Source organism: Notechis scutatus, chromosome Z (genome assembly GCF_049901735.1).
Source record: "Notechis scutatus isolate UNSWTSFEM ecotype Mainland chromosome Z, rNotScu1.2, whole genome shotgun sequence".
Classification (NCBI taxonomy): Eukaryota; Metazoa; Chordata; class Lepidosauria; order Squamata; family Elapidae; genus Notechis; species Notechis scutatus.
In genome coordinates this window covers 62,836,621-62,856,951 of record NC_142025.1, presented here as the reverse complement: position 1 = coordinate 62,856,951, position 20,331 = coordinate 62,836,621, and the positions used below count along the sequence as shown (strand labels likewise).

At 37.6% G+C, this 20,331-nt stretch overlaps 1 protein-coding gene across 4 annotated transcripts in view; it reads right to left on the bottom strand.

Moving 5' to 3' along the window:
• Positions 1-20,331, bottom strand: part of ITGA9 (integrin subunit alpha 9) — a 588,311-nt gene that overhangs the window by 130,265 nt on the left and 437,715 nt on the right. For all 4 annotated transcript variants that reach the window (XM_087946920.1, XM_087946922.1, XM_087946923.1 and 1 more), the window contains one exon: positions 5,832-5,951. In XM_087946920.1, coding sequence (XP_087803046.1) covers positions 5,832-5,951 — 120 coding nt within the window. The remainder of the gene's footprint in view (positions 1-5,831; positions 5,952-20,331) is intronic.

Here is a 20,331-nt window from a genome sequence, read left to right as displayed (position 1 = left end):
AATAAATCAATTAAACCATTAATAAATTATTTTATAGAAATTGATTATCTAATCATTGATATAGGTAATGAGGTAGAAAAGTTGTAAGTTTTGAGGTAATGAATTAATCAGTGTTTGATTAAACTTGCCAAGTTTGAAGACCCTTAGACTAGAAGATGACCTCCGAGATCCCTTCCAGCCCTAGATTGCTGTGCTATTTCAAAGAGTCTTCTGAAGCCAGGGTTTGTATCCTTCCTTCCTCTCCTTCTTTTCTCTCTCTCCCCCTCCCTCTTTCCATGTATCTATCTATCCATTCATCCATATATCTCATTCATTTTTCTCCTCCCTCCCTCTTTCTTTCTTTCTCTCCCTTTCTTCTATCCTGTCATTCTTTGTCTATCCCTTTTCTTCCTTCTTCCTTTCTCTCTCTTTTTCTTTCTTTTCTTTCTTCTCTCTTCTCTTTTTCTCTCTTTCTCTCTCTCTCCCTTTCTCTCTCTCTTTCCGCCTCTCTCTTTCTCTGTTTCCCTGTCTCTCTTTCCCTCTCTTTCTCTCTCTTCCCTTCCTCCTTCCCTCTTTCCTTCTAAAGCTAGGAGAGGAGACCCACCTGAAACAAACACACACACACACACATACGCTTCCAAGTGCCTGGCAGCATCCCTCTTTATGAGGGTTCTTCCCAGACAATCTCTGGGCAGGCAAGTCTTCCGGGTCCAACAAAGGGGCTGTGGGCAGGATTTCTTCCTCTCCTGATTTTGGGAAAAGTTAAAGGCTGGGAAAATAAAGCTAGGAAAGGAGACCCACCTGAAATAACACACACACACATGCTTCCAAGCTCCAGGCAGCATCGCTCGTTACAAGGGTTCTTCCCGGCCATTCTCCGATCCCGTCTTACCCCAAAAAGCCGGCAGGAAAAGCTTCTGGGTTCAAAAAGGGAGTTGTGGGTCGCACTTCCTCCCCTCCCACTTTTGGGGCTGGGAAATTCAAGCAAGACGTGTACTGCAGCCTTGCCCCCCTGCCCTGCCGGCAGCTCTGGGCTAGGCAGATTTCCCAACTGCCTGAAACCTTACCTTCCTTCCTCCCACACTGAAAAAAACAGCAGCAGTCTTATCAAGAAAAATGGGATTGTCTGTGCAAAGAGCATGAAGCATGATAATTTTTATATGTTACAGGGATAAAAAATTCAATGCGCACAAACATTTGGCAATGTTGCAAAACATGATTCATGTGTTTATCTTCTGCACAGAAAACTTGGTCATGCCAACTTTAAAGTTGTTCAAAAGATGGACCAGTATGCAGAAGGATTGCATGTAAAGGAATGTAAGGCATATTTGGATTGTGCAGTATGCAAAACATCAAAATCCAAGGCATTCCTGGTAAGCAAGAGTAGCACAAGGCAGACAACAAGAGCTCTAGAGCTAGTACATGCAGATTTGGTGGGCCCAATGCAAGCCAGTTTGGGAGGAGCTAAGTATGCACTGGTCATTGTAGATGACTATAGCAGGTTAGGGTTCTGCTAGTTACTAAAGAGTAAAACAGAGGTGCTACAAAAATTTAAGCAATGGGTAAGCTTTGTAGAAAGAAGGTATAAACAACAGGTACGTCAGCTGCAAACAGAGAGGTTCAGAATTCATGTCTACAAGTTTTCAACAGTGGTTGGCACAGTTAGGTATAAAACACAGACACACAAATCCTTACACAGCAGCTGAGAATGGTGTTGCTGAGAGATGGAATGGAGTCCTGCAAACCATAGAGGATTCTGGTCTAAGCAGGTCATATTGGGGTGAAGCCATATTGACTGCTAATTATTTAGTTAATAGGTTGTGGAGTTCCTCCATTAATGATACTCCATATGCAGTGCTATATAGGAGAAAGCCATCTCTGGCACATTTAAGGGTGATTGGAAGCAATGTGTGGGTGCATATTCCAAAATCAATTAGAAGAAAGGGGCAACCAAAGGCTAGGAAGCTCAGGTTTGTGGGCTATGAGCCAGGCTTAAAAAGTTATTGCTTTAGTGATGGGAGCAAAATAATAGTATTTTCAAGGTCTGCAAGCTTTGCAGAACAAAATTGGAACAGAATTGATGCAAATTTTTGGATTGATTCACTTAGTGATGGTGATCCACTTAGTGACGGTTACTCACTTAGTGTCGGTAACTTTCTTAGTGATGGTGTCAACATTCAGGGAGGAGAAACTGAACAAGATATGAAGCAAGAGATGGTTGACACACAAAAGCAGTCTGTGCCACACAGGACAGAGCGATGGAACAAGGGGATTCCACCTGACAGGTATTCTGCTAGTGAAATTAAAGTGTATAATGTATGGTATGAGCCAAGGAACTACAAAGAAGTTTTTAGGCATTATCTAAAATTGAACAAGTAAAATGGAAAGAAGCCATGGACAAAGAAATGAAATCCATGAGAGAACATGAAGTGTTCACATCTATGACTTTGCCACAGGGTAGCAAAGCTGTAGGATACAAGTGGGTATACAAGAAAAAGGTACTACCCAATAATGAAGTAAGATATAAAGCAAGGTCAGTGGCACAGGGGTTTGCACACATGGAAAATGTGCACTATGATGTGGTGTTCTCGCCAATTGTAAAGAGTGAGAGCATCAGGTTGGCACTAGCATTGGCAGCAGCACATGTTATGATATGTACAGAATAACCCTTGAGTAACAAGGATATGCACATGGAAAAGTTTATGAGAATAGTTATGAATAATTATTCTGCCACACACAGATACACTAAATTGAGTTAAAGTTTACTTTAAGAAATAGCACAGTCCAATAAACGGTCCAGGTAATATATGTTTAATAGTCCAAAGAATATCCAATTACAAAATCTTCTTATTGGTTGCTTTTGTCATTTACAGTAAACAAAGATACCAATGTATAAGCACAGCAACAGAAACCTTATATAGCAACAGAATGTCAGAGATACAGAATGTCAGAGATAGAGCATGTCAGAGAGCAAGCCATGATCTATGGCTCCCTCTTATGGCAATTTACAATACAACCAACCAATTGGAACATAGTACAAATCAACACAGTAACTTTGTCTTAAAGCTACAAACATACATTGTTGGTTTATATATTGCCAACCCAACTAATTGGTGGACAGATTCCTAACAGCACATGACCATAAATTTGGCATTTTGACATAACCACTGCATTTCTCAATGCAAAATTAAGGAACAAATTTATATGGTTCAAGCAGTAGGTTATGAAAGTAAAAAGCCTAACAGTATATAAATTGAACAAGGCCATTTATGGGCTGAAGCAGTCAGCCAGGAATTGGAATATCCATTTAGATACTGCATTGAAGGGTCTTGGGTTCAAGAGTTGCAAGGCTGATAAGTTGCATATACACTGGAAAGTTAAAAGGTGGGGATCAACACAATTGTGTTGGATAGGTATAAAAAGGAATTCTGAGGTATTTGGAGGGAACTGTGAATGTGGGTCTTCAAATACAGATATCTGAAGAATATGAAAGGTAATTGAATTTATGTCTGTTCCAGTTATGAAGGGAGGAGTGTCAGAGTATATTTATGAACTGAAATAGAGCATGGTAACAAGGTCAGCAAATGAATAGGCATAGCAACTATATCAGCCAATGCGGAGAGTTTAGAAACTGAAACTAGAAGTAGCCTAGGCTGGAAACTGAAACTAGAAGTACTCTGAAGCTATGTTGAGCTCTGAGTCTGTCTATTGAAAATGAAACTGCTTCTCTCCTCTGCTTTGTATAATGCTTGCCTGCTGAACTAAAGTGAAACTGATGTTGTTTCTGTGTAGAAGTTACTTGCAACATGTTTCTGTCTGAGTTTTCTCCATGTTGGATAAATCTATAACTGGTTTGTAAAATCTACTTATTATGTTTATAAAGATGATAAATGAAGCATCAGCCATCTGTGTTTATTTTTCTGGCGCTGAATTAATGCTGCAAAACTCTGAAAAAATATTATTTGTGATTGGGGGTCAATATGGTGGAAGAAAGGGTGGTTTCAGATATGAGGAGGCATATAAATGGTGTTGCATTTATTTATTTATTACATTTATATGCTGTAAATTAAATTTGCCTACATTTCTTTTCATTTTCACATATCTTATGCTCTTTATTTTATTCCCTATTCCTTTTTTGTGTTTTGCATTACTTATTTATAAAAAATGGGAAGTATTATAATGGAAATTAGTTTTAGGCAGGTAAATGAAACTGCAGAGGAGACAACTAAAAGGTATGGGAGCATTAAGTATATTCACCACTTTGAGTTTCTTTCTTTCCTTCCTTCCTTCTAAACATTTTTTCTTTCATTTACCGTATATGCCGGCGTATAAGACGACCCGGCGTATAAGACGACCCCCCAACATTTCCACTCAAAATATAGTTTGTTATATACTCGCCCCTCTTCCGCACGCCTTCCACTTTTGCACTTTTTTTTTTTTGAGGCACTTTTGTGCACTGTGGAAAGCGAATCCTGTGAAGCCGAAAGAGCAGCCAGCCTTCTCCCAGCTCCCAAGGAAACGAGGCTCGCACCGCCCGGGCTCCGCTGAGGTATCCGGCTGGGGCTGTCAGGAGTTGTTACCGCTGGCACGGCTCCTGCAGGCTCCGGTCCCGCGTTGCCTCGGGAAGGAAAGGCAAAAGGAAGAGCATGCGCGCGCTTTGCAATGGCAGCAGCGGCTCCTGGTTTTGCCTTTCCTTCCCGAGGCAACGCGGGACTGGATACCTCAGCGGAGCTCAGGCGGTGTGAGCCTCGTTTCCTTGGGAGCTGGGAGAAGGCTGGCTGCTCCTTTCGGCTTCACGGGATTCGTTTCCACGGTGCGCAAAAGTGCCTCAGCCGCTGGGCAGCCGCAGTGCTTCCCAATTACTATTTGCCGGCGTATAAGAACGACCCGGCATATAAGACGACCCCCCCAATTGGAGGCATGTTTTTCAGGGCAAAAAAGTCATCTTATACGCCGGCAAATATGGTATTTCTTTCTCTCTCACACACAGGCAGACAGATAGAGACAGAAATAAAGAGAGAGATAGAGATGGCAGAAAAATAATAACTACAATAACAAAAACAGAAAGCAAAAACATATCAAAAAGCTTCAAAGGGGTGCTTCATTCAAAACATTGTTGAAATCAAGCCTTCCTTCAAAGCTTTGTCTAGTCCTATCCATTATAGCGCATAGAACTCTGCATTAGTCAGGAAAGATAAGAGGCTAGCATGCTGGTAACAAAAATTGTTTTATGTAACTTGGGGCTGATCTACACATTCATCTTGCCTCAAAATAAATATGGGTCAATAACTATTTCTCAAGGGCAGTAGTAAAACAACATTGCCCTTGACTTGGTCCCAGACCATCAGAAAGTCAAGCTCTGCTTGGTGTTTTCTAATCTGTTGGCTCATGCAGCACACTCTGGTTCACTTCATTGAAGGGAAACACCATTTGAATTGGTTTCTGTTCAGTCTGGTAGGAATATCCTCTTTCCCCCTCTGATCAGTTATCAATTACTTTTCCCAATCATACAAATTCACTGATATAACAGTAAAGTGTTGCCTCTGTCATGGGCTTAGACGTTACATGAACAAATACTTTCTAACATGCCAGCCATGAAAAATCAGTTTATGTTGAAATTGCCATAACATGTTGCTCTTTCAAGGTTCTGACATCATAATTTTAACAATCCTCCATTTTCGCAGCAAAGAAAATGAAAACACAACCTTTTGATCTGAAATTTAATGATCCTGGGATATAAGATTTATTTTTTGCAATTAATGGATGCTAAAGAGTCTAAAAGACCAAAAAGCACTTTAAGCCAAGACTATGGCTATTCCTTTTGTCTATGTTGTGTCTGACAGACAACTTACCTTCCATAGCAGTACAGCCAATAACAGGAAGATGAGAATTCCCACCAGTAAACTGATAGCGATGATCCATCCAACTACGTAACCACGAGCCTCCAGATTATGCAAGGCCTCAAAGACCACCTACAGAGTAATTAGAGGGGGTGGAATTATACAGATAGTCTTCAGTACTCCCCATATCAGATATGCTTTATTAGATCCTCTTACAATAATTCTAAAAGCAAGATAACAATGTCAAACTGCAATCACAACATTAGTTATCAGGCTACTTTCAAAAGGATTTTAAAAAGTCTTTTATGAAATCAGAAGTACAACTAAGATGTCATGCTTCATCCTTGATTATTCTATCCTGTTGTTTTCCACCCAGAAGTGAAGCTCCATTCAGTATCTGCCATTGTCAGATGCAACAATAAGATGGAAATTGATTTCAATAGGTCTACTTTAAATTTAGCTAAGTTTGGAACTCCCCCCTAGTTTCATCAGGTTCTATTCTGGTCAGCCTGCAGAATATGTCCACAATATTTGGAGATAACAAGTTCATCTTGCTTTGAAAACAGGAGAAGAAAGGAGATCAGCCTGTCACTTTAGCTTATGTCAGGAGAGGTCTATGCCATTATAGAAGAAATTTACTATAAATTAGAAATAAAGTTTTATCTATTTATTTATTTATTCATTCATTCATTCAATTATGTAGCTACTGATCTTAGTAAACAAGTGACTCTCAGTGCCATACAACAAAGCTAAACAATCAATAAATATCTAAAACTATTAACATGATTAATTATAAAAAAATTAAACCATAAAAAGACTATAAAACAGCAAGAAAAAGTAAACAGATGTTGTTAATGACAACAGAGTCAATTCACAAGTTTTCTTGTCCCCTGGGTGTCTCAGACCTACTGGGATAACCAAGTCTTAAGAGAGCTTTGGAAGGTCAGAAGATATGAGACCAATCTTATTTCAGGAGATTTTACAGCATTGGGACCAGCAGAAAACCATCTCTAGCACATTTAAGGGTGTTTGGAAGCAATGCATGGGTGCATATTCCAAAAGCAATTAGAAGAAAGGGGCAACCAAAGGCTAGAAAGCTCAGGTTTGTGGACTATGAGCCGGGCTCAAAAAATTATCACTTTAGCAATGGGAGCAAAATAATAGTATTTTCAAGGTATGCAAGGATTGCAGAGCAAAATTGGAACACAATTGATGCAAATTTTTGGAATGATTCACTTAGTGACAATGATCCACTTAGTGATGGTAACTCAGTGATGGTGTCAATGTTCAGGGAGGAGAAATTTAACAAGATATGAAGCAAGAGAGGGTTGACACATAAGAGCAGTCTGTGCCATGCAGTTCAGAGCAATGGAACAAGGGGATACCAACTGACAGGTATTCTGCTAGTGAAGTTAAAGTGTATAATGTATGGTATGAGCCAAGGAATTACAAAGAAGTATTGGCATTACCTAAAATTGAACAAGTAAAGTGGAAAGAAGCCATGGACAGGGAAATGAAATCCGTGGGAGAACATGAAGTGTTCACATCTATGACTTTGCCACAGGGTAGCAAAGCTGCAAGTGGGTATACAAGAAAAAGGTACTACCGGATTTCCGGTTTGTCAGCTTTGCGAGCGGTAGGGATTCGCAAAGCTGCGCGATCCCTGCCGCGCTAGCCGTTTTTGGGGCTCCGATCCGAAAGGGTGCGGAGCAAGGCTGCCCTGCAGGGGCAGCTGAAGGTAGGGGGATCCGGGAAAGGGTTTGGGGTGCTGCAGACCCCTCCCTAGCCGGCAGAACCTCCTTTTACCAAGACAGTGCAGCGGCGGTCCGTAATGGCCGCCACAAAGAAGCCGGCAGCTGGGCAAGTATGCGCTGGAGGAAGAGGAGAAAGTTTTAAAAGTGAAAGTCTTCTTGGTCGACCCAGGACTCTAAGATATATTTAATTTAATTCCTGAAAATGATGGCTTTTTGGATGATTCTTTCCACAAGAGAAAATAAGCGGCAATTCTGAGGTGCTGAAAGGAAAGTTTACTCCCCCGACGGAATTAATAAATGGATATTGAGAAACCTGTTTTTTCAGGTAAAACTAGCTTTTTGGGATAAGTCGGAAGGGAGAGGACAAAAAATATATTTATCTCGTTGGATTTTGTTGGAGGAGATGCCTTAAGGATTTGAAAACAGAAATAAAATCTTAATAAGGCTTCAAAACACAGATTTGAATTTTTTTTTCCTTTGTCTGATACTACCCCTGGAAGAGAAAGGGGGAATTTTGGCTTGGCTTGGATTGATTGAGGATTGTGGACTTTGGATTGTCTTATTTATTTATTTTTTTTGGAATATTTTGGTTGGTGTGAGAAGAAAGAGGGAAAAAAGAAAAGAAAAGATCTATAATGGCTTTTTCTTTTGAGGAACTGAGGGATGAATATGAGCAAACAAAAGCAGCCTGTAAAGATGGTATGGAAAAGGCTTTTCTTTTTTAGAAATGGCGTTGGTTAACTATGAACAGACAATACAGATGGAAGCTGAAGAACAACAAGAAGAAGATGAAGACGCCATCTTCAATGAATCCCAAAATTCATCTAAGAAAGAAGGAAGGAAGAAAGCGAGGAAAATGAAGGATTTAAGATCTAAAAAAACATTTAAGAAAGAGAAAAAATATGATGCAAAATAAATACAATGATAGCAAACAAGAGAAAAAGGGAATACAACAGAGAAGGGATGCCCGGCAAGACAGAGGTTAGAAGAAGGTGGGGTAGGAAGATTTGGTGGGGGAAGAAAGAAAGGGGAAAGGCGGAGAAAAGCCACAAAGTTTTAAAATTAGATGGGAAAAGAGGAATCTTTTTTAGGGATAATGGGTAAAGCATAAATTTTTTTAAAAAAGATTCTGCAAGGTACATAAGATGGTATTGTAACATTTGTATTAGAAATAGAAAATTAGAATGGCTTAAGAGTTAATAGAAATTAAAATGTTGAAATGTTTAATAATGATTGATTTTTAAAATGTAATAAAATATTGAAGGGAAAGGCAATGAGAATGCTATAAGATTTATTATTTAGATGTATTATTTAACTACGTATTTAGGAGGATATTATGTATTTAAACATTTTTGATTTTTTACTCTGTTTTTATTGTTACTAAAAGTAAAAATTAGTAGATAGAATGTACCAAGCAGAATCAAGTTGGGTATTAGGTGTTATTTTAAATGTTAATCTAATTAATTTAGGGAGAGGATAGAAAGGCATCATATTCTGATTAGTGATTTCAGGAGAAATTCCTTTTTTTTTTTCATTATAAGGAATGAGATAGAGGGATAATAAAGGATGGGCAAAAGATATAAATATAATGATTTAAATTAAGATGGATTGAATAAGATAGAATTATGAAGAGTGAAATGTGTGGAGAAGTTTATATAGAAGATACAGAATGGTAAATAAAATAAGTAATGATCTGTAAGATGAGCATGAATATAATTAAAGCCCATATAAAGAGAGATACCTGGGGCCAAGTTGCTTTACTAAAAGATTTTTTTATATGTATGTTTGTGTCTGTTTATGTTTTTGAGAGTATTGGTGAAACCTTGTAGAAACATAGAAAGAGAGTGACGATAATCAAGTCAGAAAGAAATAGATGAAATAATATAGAAATGTATTGTATAAGATAAGGTTTTATCTGACTTGTTAAATCTATAATGGAAAAAGGTTCAAATGTGTAATGGTTGATGATGATTTGTTTGTTTTTTGAAATTAATAAAACTTGTTTAAAAAAAAAAAAAAAGAAAAAGGTACTACCCAGGACTTCCGGTTGCGGTGCCGTGGTGGTGTGGGGAGAGAAGAGTGAGCCCCATTCTCTCAGCCCCAATCTGCATATCTGGAGGCCCCCCAAGGGGCATACAAATCTTAGAGAGATCAGCGAAAATGTGAGGAAGCCCGAGGTGTAATCAGGCGGAAAGCAACTGCTGGCTACACCGTAAGGAAACCTCACAAGCTCCAGCATGTGAGTGATCGGCCATATTATTGGCAGACCAAAGCCGTGGCAATAACAGATAATCAGAGTTGGAAGGGACCTTGTAGGTCATCTAGTCCAACCTCCCGTCCAAGTGGGAGACCCTACACCATTTATGACAGATGGCAGTCCAATCTCTTCTTGAAAGTCTCAAATGATGGCGCTCCCACAACTTCTGAGGGCAAGGTGTTCCATTGGTTGATTGTTCTCACTCAGAAAATTTCTCCTTATTTCCAGATTAAATCTCTCCTTGTTCAGTTTCCATCGATTATTCCTTGTCTGACCTACAGGTGCTTTAGAAAATAGGTTGACCCCTTCTTCTCTGTGGCAGCCCCTCAAATATTGCAAGACTGTTATCATGTCTCCCCTGATCCTTCTCTTTACTAGACTAGCCAAGCCCAGTTCCAGTAACCGTTCTTCATATGTTTTAGTCTCCAGTCCCCTAATCATCCTGGTTGCTCTTCTCTGTACTTTTTCTAGAGTATCAACATCTTTTTTATAATGTGGTGACAAAAATTGGATGCAGTAATCTAGGTGTAGTCTTACTAAGGCTTCATAGAGTAGTATTAGTACCTCACTTGATCTTGATTGTATCCCTCTGTTAATGCAATTTAGGATTGCATTAGCTTTTTGGGCTGCTGGCTCATATTGTCCACTAAGCTGATTGTCCACTAAGACTCCAAGATCCCTCTCACTGTTACTGCTATTGAGCTTGGTTTCACCCAGTCTGTGTTGTACTTTTGGTTTTTCTTGCCCAAGTGTAGGACTTTACTTTTCTCTACATTGAATTTCATTTTGTTAGATATGGCCCAGGGTTCTAGTCTATCAAGATCCATCTGGATCTTGAACCTATCTTCTTGGGTGTTAGCTATTCCTGCCAGCTTAGTATCATCTGCAAATTTGGTAAGTTCCCCTTTTATTCCTTCATCTAAGGCTTTATAGAGTGGTATTAGTACTTCTCTTGATCTTGATTGTATCCCTCTGGTCATACAGTTTAGGATTGCAGTAGCTTTTTTGGCTGCTGCTGCACACTGCTGGCTCATATTTAGCTGGTTGTCCACTAAGACTCCCAAGATCCCTCTCACAGTTACTGAGCCTGGTTTCACCCAGTCTATATGTGTACTTTCGGTTTTTCTTGCCTAAGTGTAGGACTTTACTTTTCTCTTCATTGAATTTCATTTTGGTAGATACGGCCCAGTGTTCTTGTCTGTCAAGATCCATCTGGATCTTAAGCCTATCTTCTAAGGTGTTAGCTATTCCTGCCAGCTTAGTATCATCTACAAATTTGGTAAGTTCCCCTTCTATTCCCTCATTTAAGTCATTAATGAAGATATTGAAGAGTACTGGGCCTAAGACAGAATCTTGTGGCACCCCACTGCTTACTTCCCTCCATGTAGACTTAGACCCATTAAGGACTACTCGTTGCATATGGTTTGCCAGCGAGTTGCAAGTCCATCTAGTGGTGATGCTATCTATTCCACTTTTTTCTAGCTTACTATGAAGTAAATTGTGGTCTACTTTGTTGAATGCCTTGCTGAAATCTAAATATATTATGTCCACAGTATTTTGCTGGTCTACTAATTTAGACACTATGTTGAAGAATGAAATAAGATTGGTTTGGCATGAGGTGTTCTTAACAAACCCATGCTGACTGCTAGTTATTACTTTACTTGTTTCTAGATGTTGGCAGATCTGTTTTTTATTATCTTTTCCAGTATCTTCCTGGGTATTGATGTTAGGCTGATTGATCTATAGTTTCCTGGGTCTGTTTTTTTTCCTTTTTTGAAGATGGGAATCACATCACCTCTTTTCCAGTCCTCTGGTAGTTGTCCGGTGCTCCAGGATTTTTGAAAGATATGGTGCAGTGGTTCTGAGATGACCTCTGCCAGCTCCTTTAAAACTCTGGGATGTAATCCATCAGGCCCTGGTGATTTGTGTTCATCAAGATCAGATAGGTGTTCTCTTACTATATTTTTTTTTGCTTATTTTAACTTTTATTTCTGGTCTGTCTTTTACAGTTATGTTTTTGGTGGGTTGAGGGTATAGTTTCTTTTTGCGTGAAGACTGATGCAAAGAATGAGTTAAGCAATCCTGCTTTCTCTCTGTTGCCCGTTACTTCCTTGCCAGGACTGTTTCCTTGATTTTTTTCTTGTTATTTATATGTTGGAAGAAACTTTTTTTATTATCTTTGACTTTTGTTGCAAGTCTTTGTTCGTTCTGAGCCTTTGCTATCCTGACTTTGTGTTTGCAGATTCTGGCTATCTGCTGATATTCTGCCTTAGTTGTATGTCCTTCTTTCCATTTTTTGTACTTGTTCTTTTTTCTTTCAATTTGCCAGAGAGATCTTTGTGCAGCCATGCTGGTTTGATCTTGGATTTTTTGTTTTTCTTTCTCAGTGGTATTGTGCTGGTCTGGGCTTCTATGATCATACTTTTCAGAGTTTCCCAAGATTCTTGAGTTGTTTTCCCTTTAGGATTTTCATCCATGGAATCTTTCCCAAGTTCTCTCAGAGTTTACTAAAATCAGCTCTTTTAAAATCCAAGACTCTGGTGTCACTATGTTCTATTGCTTGTGTTTGTGTTATGTTGAATTCTAGTATGACATGGTCACTCTCACCCAAGGTTCCTGCAGTTTCAACTCTCTCTATCATTTCTTCTCTGTTTGTAAGAATTAAGTCCAGTATGGCTGTCCCTCTAGTTTCACCCTCTGTCTTTTGGACAACAAAGTTGTCAGCTAGGTTGGCTAGGAACTTATTTGATTTCTCGCTTGGTGCAGAATTAGTTTTCCAATTGATATCAGGATAATTGAAGTCTCCCATTACTATTGTTGTGTGTTTCCTGCATATGTTTGTTAGTTCTGCTTGATTGGGTGGCCTATAATTTACATCTATGGCCATGCAATCACATTGAATAAGGAAGATATAATAGTGACAGCAGCAGTGACATTGAACCAACTATTGAATGTGATCGGGGGAAGACGGAGAATGACTGTCAAAGAGGAGAGGTGTCAGCCTCAAGAGATATCCATCCCTACCTATCAAGATATCTCCGCTCCTAATTATGGCTCATTTGTTGCTATGCTTTTTACTTCTCTTTCGGCTGTCATGAAACGGTGGGAGGGGGGAATCTTCGAAGGGAAGAAGGCAGGAGGTGTTTTGCATTCCTTTGCTGGGTAAGGAAAGGGAGGGGGGATTCTTTGTTGTAACTTTCCATTTCTCACTAACCTCTGTCCTCTTATATGCGCAACTGCGAACTTTTATCAAAATATGTCAAGGTCACTGACAGTAGCCTCATCATCACCTAGAGATGACCACATGATCCTATTCAGAAGTTTTAATTGGAAGAATCATTTGATCTCTGGAGGGGGGGGGAGCAATTCTATCCCTTTGTATATGCATTTTACCCGCCAATATTTTAGTTTCGGAATTGATTCTGTTTGCTACCATTCATTTTCCAGTAAAAGATAAATTCTGCTCTACACCATGGAGTCTGAGTATTTCTTTCTTGGGATTTAGAAGGAGCACAGTCTGACAAGAGGTCTTAGAAACTGGTGATCAGAATCATGAGTCTTGAAGAGGGGGCGGAAATCCAATAGTGGAGCGGTGATCTGGCGGTGAGAGCACAAGGCTTGAAGATAAAAATTAGAGCCAGTATGATTTGGTTACCTAACAGTGTTTGAACGGAATTTGAGTATTGGATCAGAGGACTGAATCTTTGTGATTGGACTTGTGGTTATGTTATAAGCATGGGAGAGATTAGAGGAAAGAGATACAGTAAGAGACCTGGACTAAGAAAGGCGGCGACCATCTTAATTTCAAAAGACAGCTGATGTAATAGATCGTGATAAAGCAAAAGACATGAACTGAGACTGATAAAAACTGTGCAAAAAAGGGAGAAAGAAAATGATTAATAACTGCTACTGTTAGAAGTTAATGAATTGATTATTTAGTTTAATTATTTCCTTACTATTTAAGTGTGGAATATATTGTTTAGATTGGGTAGAGAACTGAAAGTAAACAGTATAAGATGAAATTAAAGGTTTAATTAATATTGGGAATTAGCCCTGAAAGTGAATGAATTACATAGCTGAGATTTTTAGATGACTAATGAATTGTTAATTTGATTAGCTTGATGAATTAGTGTAATTAATGAATTAAGCAAAAACCGGTGGATATTTAAGAATTTTACAAACCTTTTGTTACAATAATAAGTTATTAGTGAATTAGATAAAATTGATAGGCATTTAGGAATCTTATAAACTGTCTGTTTATAACAAATAAGTTATTTATATAAAAACAGTATCACTAGATAGTAAAGTAAGAATAAGAACTAAAAACATTAAGATAAGATATTATTTTTTTTCTTTATATATTCTTCTTTCTCTTTTCCTTTCTTTTTTTTCTTGATTTAATATTTTTTCCTCCTGCTTCTTCTTTCTGTAGTTTTTGTATTAGTAGGTTAATTCTTTCTCTCTTAGTACAAAATATATGGTAAGCTAGTAATATATGGTAAAATATTAGTAATATACAATATAATATATGTTAAATTGGTAACTACTATTAATAACTCTAGATAAAGATTTGGTGTATGATCATATAGAAGTATTGAACAGAAGAGACAAAGAGGATAGAAGTAAATTGTAGATGGTAAAGTGAGAAGAAATATACAATAAGATATAGAACATGACGAGTACTACAACAACAACTTTGAACGGAAAGAAAACAATTTCAGGCTCATTAGTATTCATTGCAACCCCAGCAGGATAGAAAAAAATTGAGGGGGTGTTGACTACAGACAAGACAAGCAATCCTGCCAACATGCAAGTAATGCAAGCCGCAATGTTATCCATCCAGCAATCGATGCTCAAGGTACAGGAGACAATGTTGAAAAATCACATTGATTTGAAGACAGAAATGGGAGAGATGAAAGATAACATTCAAAAATTAGATGGAAAAATAGAAATGATCCAGCAAATGATGGAAAAGAATGAATAAAAAATAAAAAGCATAGAAGCAAAGGTGGAGCAAACAGACAAGAAAGTGGAAGCAATGGACAGGAAAGTGATAGCAATGAATAAAGATCTGGAAGACTCAATAATCCATTTAGAGATGGAGCGTGCAGCATTTTATTTGCGATTTCAGAATGTGCAAGAAGTGAAAGATGAGGACTTGGGAGCCATAATGTCGCAACTGATAGCAGAAGCATTGGAGAGGGATCAACAAGAGATTGTAAAGAAATTTAATGAGGTTTATAGGATCCATACAATTTATGCAAGGCAAAATAAACTGTCATGGGAGGTCCACATAAGGTTTGCAAGAAAAAATGCGAGACATTATATATAAAATGACAAAAGATGAGCCGATGATATACAAGGATAAAGAAATTATGACTCTAAAACAGATCCCAAGGTGAGTGAGAGAACTAAGAAAAGAATACAAATTCCTAGCATCAGTGTTAAACAAGCAAAATATCTGGTTCAGATGGTTGGTGCCAGAAGGAATGCTGGTTACCTGGCAGGAGAGGAGAATATGAATTGACACCATCAATAATGTGCAGGAATTATATGAACAACTGGCAGGAATAGAGGAAGAAGTGAGCAGTAAAGAAGAACTGGAGAGCAAAAACCAAGATGATCAGCAAGATCAACGACAGAAGACACAAGAAGAGGAACTGGAAGAAAGAGATAAGGAAGAGAGAGAACAACCATGAAGAGAAGGACTAAGGACAAGACCACAGAGAAAGGCAAGAGTTAATAGAAGACTAAGGCAGATTTATAACTAACATGATGGAAGAAGAAATCAAATTAATTTCAATAAATATTAATGGGCTGAACTCCCCATCTAAGAGAAAGCAAACATTGGTGAAATTAGTGAAACAAAACATTGATATCATATGTTTACAAGAAGTACACATTAAAAAAACACAGTAAATGTCTGGAATATTCCAAATTAGGCGAACTATACATAGCATTGGCAGACCAAAAAAAAAAAGAGGGGTAATTATGTACATTAGGGAAGGGATAAGTGCAAAACAAATTTATGCGGAAGAACAGGGAAGAATTTTGATGGTACAATTGAACATATTCCAAAAACAAATATTACTGGTGGGGATATATGCCCCAAATGATAACCAAAGAGAGTTTTATAAAAAAACTATATGAGAAAATAGTTGAGATGAGGCAGGAAAATATATGCTCAGTTGGGGATTTCAATGCCATCGTAGATACTGAAAAGGATTACACTAGTAAGGAACAAAGTAGGGGGAAAAAAGAAATGCTTATCAAAACCATTTTTGACCTAATAAAAGAAACTAACTTGGAAGATATGTGGTGAAAAAGAAATCCAAATGATAAAGATTACACATTTTACTCGAGTCCACACAAGTCTTGGTCAAGAATTGACATGGTATGGGTGAATGGGACAATTGGAAAAGATATATATATATATGTATATGTATATGTATATGTATATGTATTTGTATATGTATATGTATATGTATAGATAGATAGATAGATAGATAGATAGATAGATAGATAGATAGATAGATAGATATAGAGATATAGATATAGATATATGAAATAATGTGCAATATATGGGCAGACCATAATCCATTAAAAATCATTTGGAAAGGGCAGAGGAAAAGAAGGATGAGATGGACATTAAACTCACAAATTTTGAAAGAAAAAGAATATAATCAGAGAATAAAAAATGAATTGGAAACATTTTTTAAGATAAACTTAAAAGAACATACAAATTTGCAGAATCTGTGGGACACTACAAAGCCTATATGAGAGGAATATCAATAGCCTACACAATTAGGAAAAATAAGACAGAACGGAAACAACAAAATGAACTGCAGAAGAAGATAAAGAAATTAAAAAATCAACTTCAAAGGGTCTCTCTGAAGTTGATTTTTTAATTCCTTTATCTTCTAAAAAAATGACAACAAAGAAAGAAGTAATGATGGCTAGACACAAACTAAATTTGACATTTATAGAGGAAAAAGCACGAAATTTAAAATTTATAAGACAAAACTTTTTTGCGTCCTCAAATAAGCCAGGTAGATGGCTAAGCCCATAAGTTAAAGATGGAAAAAGAAAAAAGATTAATTCAGCAATTGAAAGAAAGAAGGGAATATATGTTGTCAGGTTAAAGAAAAAAACAGATTGCACAAAGCTATTTTGAGGAGCTGTATAAACAAGAAGTTATGGAGGAAAATAATAAATTACCTATAGGAGAATGGTTTGGGTTCAATTTCAGAGGAACAAAAGGAAACATTAAATAGAGAAATAACCCCAGCAGAGTTGAAAAAAGCAATACAAAAGCAGAAAAATAGTAAAACGCCAGGACCAGACAGTTTTCCCAGTGAACTATACAAAAACATGTACAAATTATTTGAACCAATACTATTAGAGGTATATAACGAGGCGCTATTAGAAGCTAGACTACCGAAGTATTCGTCTGAGGCATATGTCACCCTAATTCTGAAGGAAGGTACCAATCAACAAATGATTTCAAATTATAGATCAATTTCGCTGTTAAACACAGATTATAAAATATTAATGACAATAGTAGCAGAAAGAATGAAACCAATTCTAAGTGAGATTATATATTCGGACCAGAACGGTTACCTGCCAAATAGACAAATTAGAAACAACATAAGAATAGTGTTAACTACAATCGAATAATACAAAGCACATCCCCAAAAGCAAGTAGCGTTAATATTCTTGGATGCACAAAAGGCTTTCGATATTCTTAATTGGAAGTTCATGCTACAGCAAATAAAAAGAATGAATTTCGACACTAATATAGAAAAAACACTACAAGCCATATACTCTAATCAAACAGCTAGCATGTTACTGAATGGAGATCATACAGACAAGTTCAAGATAGGCAAAGGAGTGAGACAAGGGTGCCCACTATCACCTCTGCTGTTTATTTTATCCTTAGAAGTGTTGCTAGCTAAATTCAGATGAAATTCAAGAATAAAAGGGATCAAAATCAGAAACGAAGAATACAAGGTCCAAGCATTTGCAGATGATTCATAGTGGAAGACCCAATAGAGAACAGACAAGTACTACTTCAAGAAATAGAAAAATTTGGACAGGTTGCAGGATTGAAAATAAATAAAAACAAAACTAAAATGATAGCCAAAAATTGCACTGCAAAACAGAAAACAGAAGTACAAAATAAAATGGGACTACAAAATGAAAAAAAGATATTTGGGAATATGGCTATTGACTAGGTGTTCGTCAGTTAAAGAGGACAATTATACTAAATTAATTGAACAAATTAGGAAAGATTTGGAACTATGGGGAAAACTACAATTAATACTAGGCAGCGTTGCAGTGTTGAAAATGAATACCCTACCAGAATTGATGTATCTCTTTCAGATGATACCGATAAAATTAGAAAAACCATTTTTTATTCAATTAAATAAAATAACAACCAAATTTGTCTGGCTGGGCAAGAAACCATGCATTAAATTAAAACTGATGCAGGATAGTAAAAGCAGAGGTGGTTTTGGGCTACCAGAATGGGAGCTTTATTATCAGGCAGTGATATTAAATTGGGTTAAGAATTGGGTTAAATTAAAAGATAAAAGAATACTAACAATAGGTCATGAGCTTCAGGAAGGTTGGCATGCATACTTGTGGGAGAAAAAAGGCAAGGCACATGCCTACTTTAACTGACACTTAATAAGAGACTCACTCACACAAACATGGAGGAAAATTAAGAACAAGCATTATATGAAAGTACCACTGGTACTTTCAACCACTTGGTTGTCAACCATGGAGGCCATGATACACCCGAATAGATTGGACTAAGGGAAAATGATAAACTATAATGAATTATTAGACACCCAAGGGAAACTAAAATCAAATCAAGAACTTAAAGAACAGGGAATTACAATCGATTGGTGGCCATATCTTCAAATTCAAAACAGATATAAAACAGAGTGTTGAGATAATTCCCCGTTAGGAGAATGAGTGCACACAGGGAGACATAGTGAGATACACACAGATACACTGTATGGTAAAATGTAGGTTTTTACTTCCACTAAACCATTAAGCAAAGTCCAACAAACAGTCCAAGTCATACATGGTTAAGGCAGTCAGTTTTTCAATCCAGGGATAATCCAAAAACAAAGTCCAGTATCATAAACAGTTCAGCAACAGACTTACATCAAATCCAAGAACTATGATCAGCAACAGTCAATAGGGAAATGCAGCAACCAAAAACAGCGAACATCAACCAACTAGCAACTAGTAACACTCTGGGAAACCAGGTTTCTGGCTCCATCTTATGGCTGTTTGAGGAACCACACCCAATTACAATTTTAGCATTCCCTTAAAGAGACAGTATTAAAATGTCTATCCTGGTTTATATATTTCCAATCCAACTGTTAAGTGACTTACATTCCTAACACAGACTCAGAAGAATTTGGATTTGATAAGGGGCAAAATCAATTAGATAAAATTTTAATTGGATTGGAACAAAAATTCATATCCAAAACATATAGATACCTGTTAGACCAGGGGTCCCCAACCGCCGGTCCGCGGACCGATACCGGTCCGTGGAACAACTCTTACCGGGCCGCTGGTTGCTGGGCGCCGCCATCTTTTTGGTAAAAAGTGCTTCCGGTGAGCTTTTCCGGGTAGAAAACTCACCAGAAGCACTTTTTCATCAAAAAGATGAGCGGCCTACGCCTGGTGAGCTTTTCCGGGTAGAAAGCCATTTCTATCCGAAAAGCTCACCAGAAAGCATATACCGCCATCTTTTTGATGAAAAAGTGCTTCCGGTGAGGTCACCGGAAGCACTTTTTGTCAAAAAGATGGCGCGCCCAGTTGATGCCGGTACCGGGCCGCGGCGCCCAGCTGATGCCGGTACCGGGCCGCGGCGTCAAAAAGGTTGGGGATCCCTGTGTTAGACTTTAAACTAGAAGAGGAAATGGTAAAGAATATTATGACAGCATGGACGTAGAATTTCAGACACAATATAGATTTAGAAGAATGGGAAAAATTATGGAATACAAATTATAAGTTAACAACAGCCTCAACATATAAAGAAAATGTATACAAAATGTTCTATCAATGGCAATTAGCCTTGGCAAGTTTAGCCAAAATATATCCAAATACCAGCCCAAAATGTTGGAAATGCCAAGAAGTTGACGGTACCTTGTACCACATATGGTGGCTTTGCCCCAAGGCCAAGATCTATTGGACCAAAATCAAAGATTGGATACAAGGAATCACAGGATACCAAATTGAACTCAAACCAGAACTCTATCTATTGGGAATAATTCAAGATCAATACCCCAAAAAGCTAAAATACATAACTTTACATATTCTAACAGCAGCCAGAATAGCTTATGCACAAATGTGAAAAGGGCCTAATGTTCCAACAGAAGAATTAGTTTTACAAAAAATAACAGACTGTGCAGAAATGGATATGCTTACACTAAAAATGAAAGACAAAGAAGAATCTGATTATTACTCAATTTGGCATAGA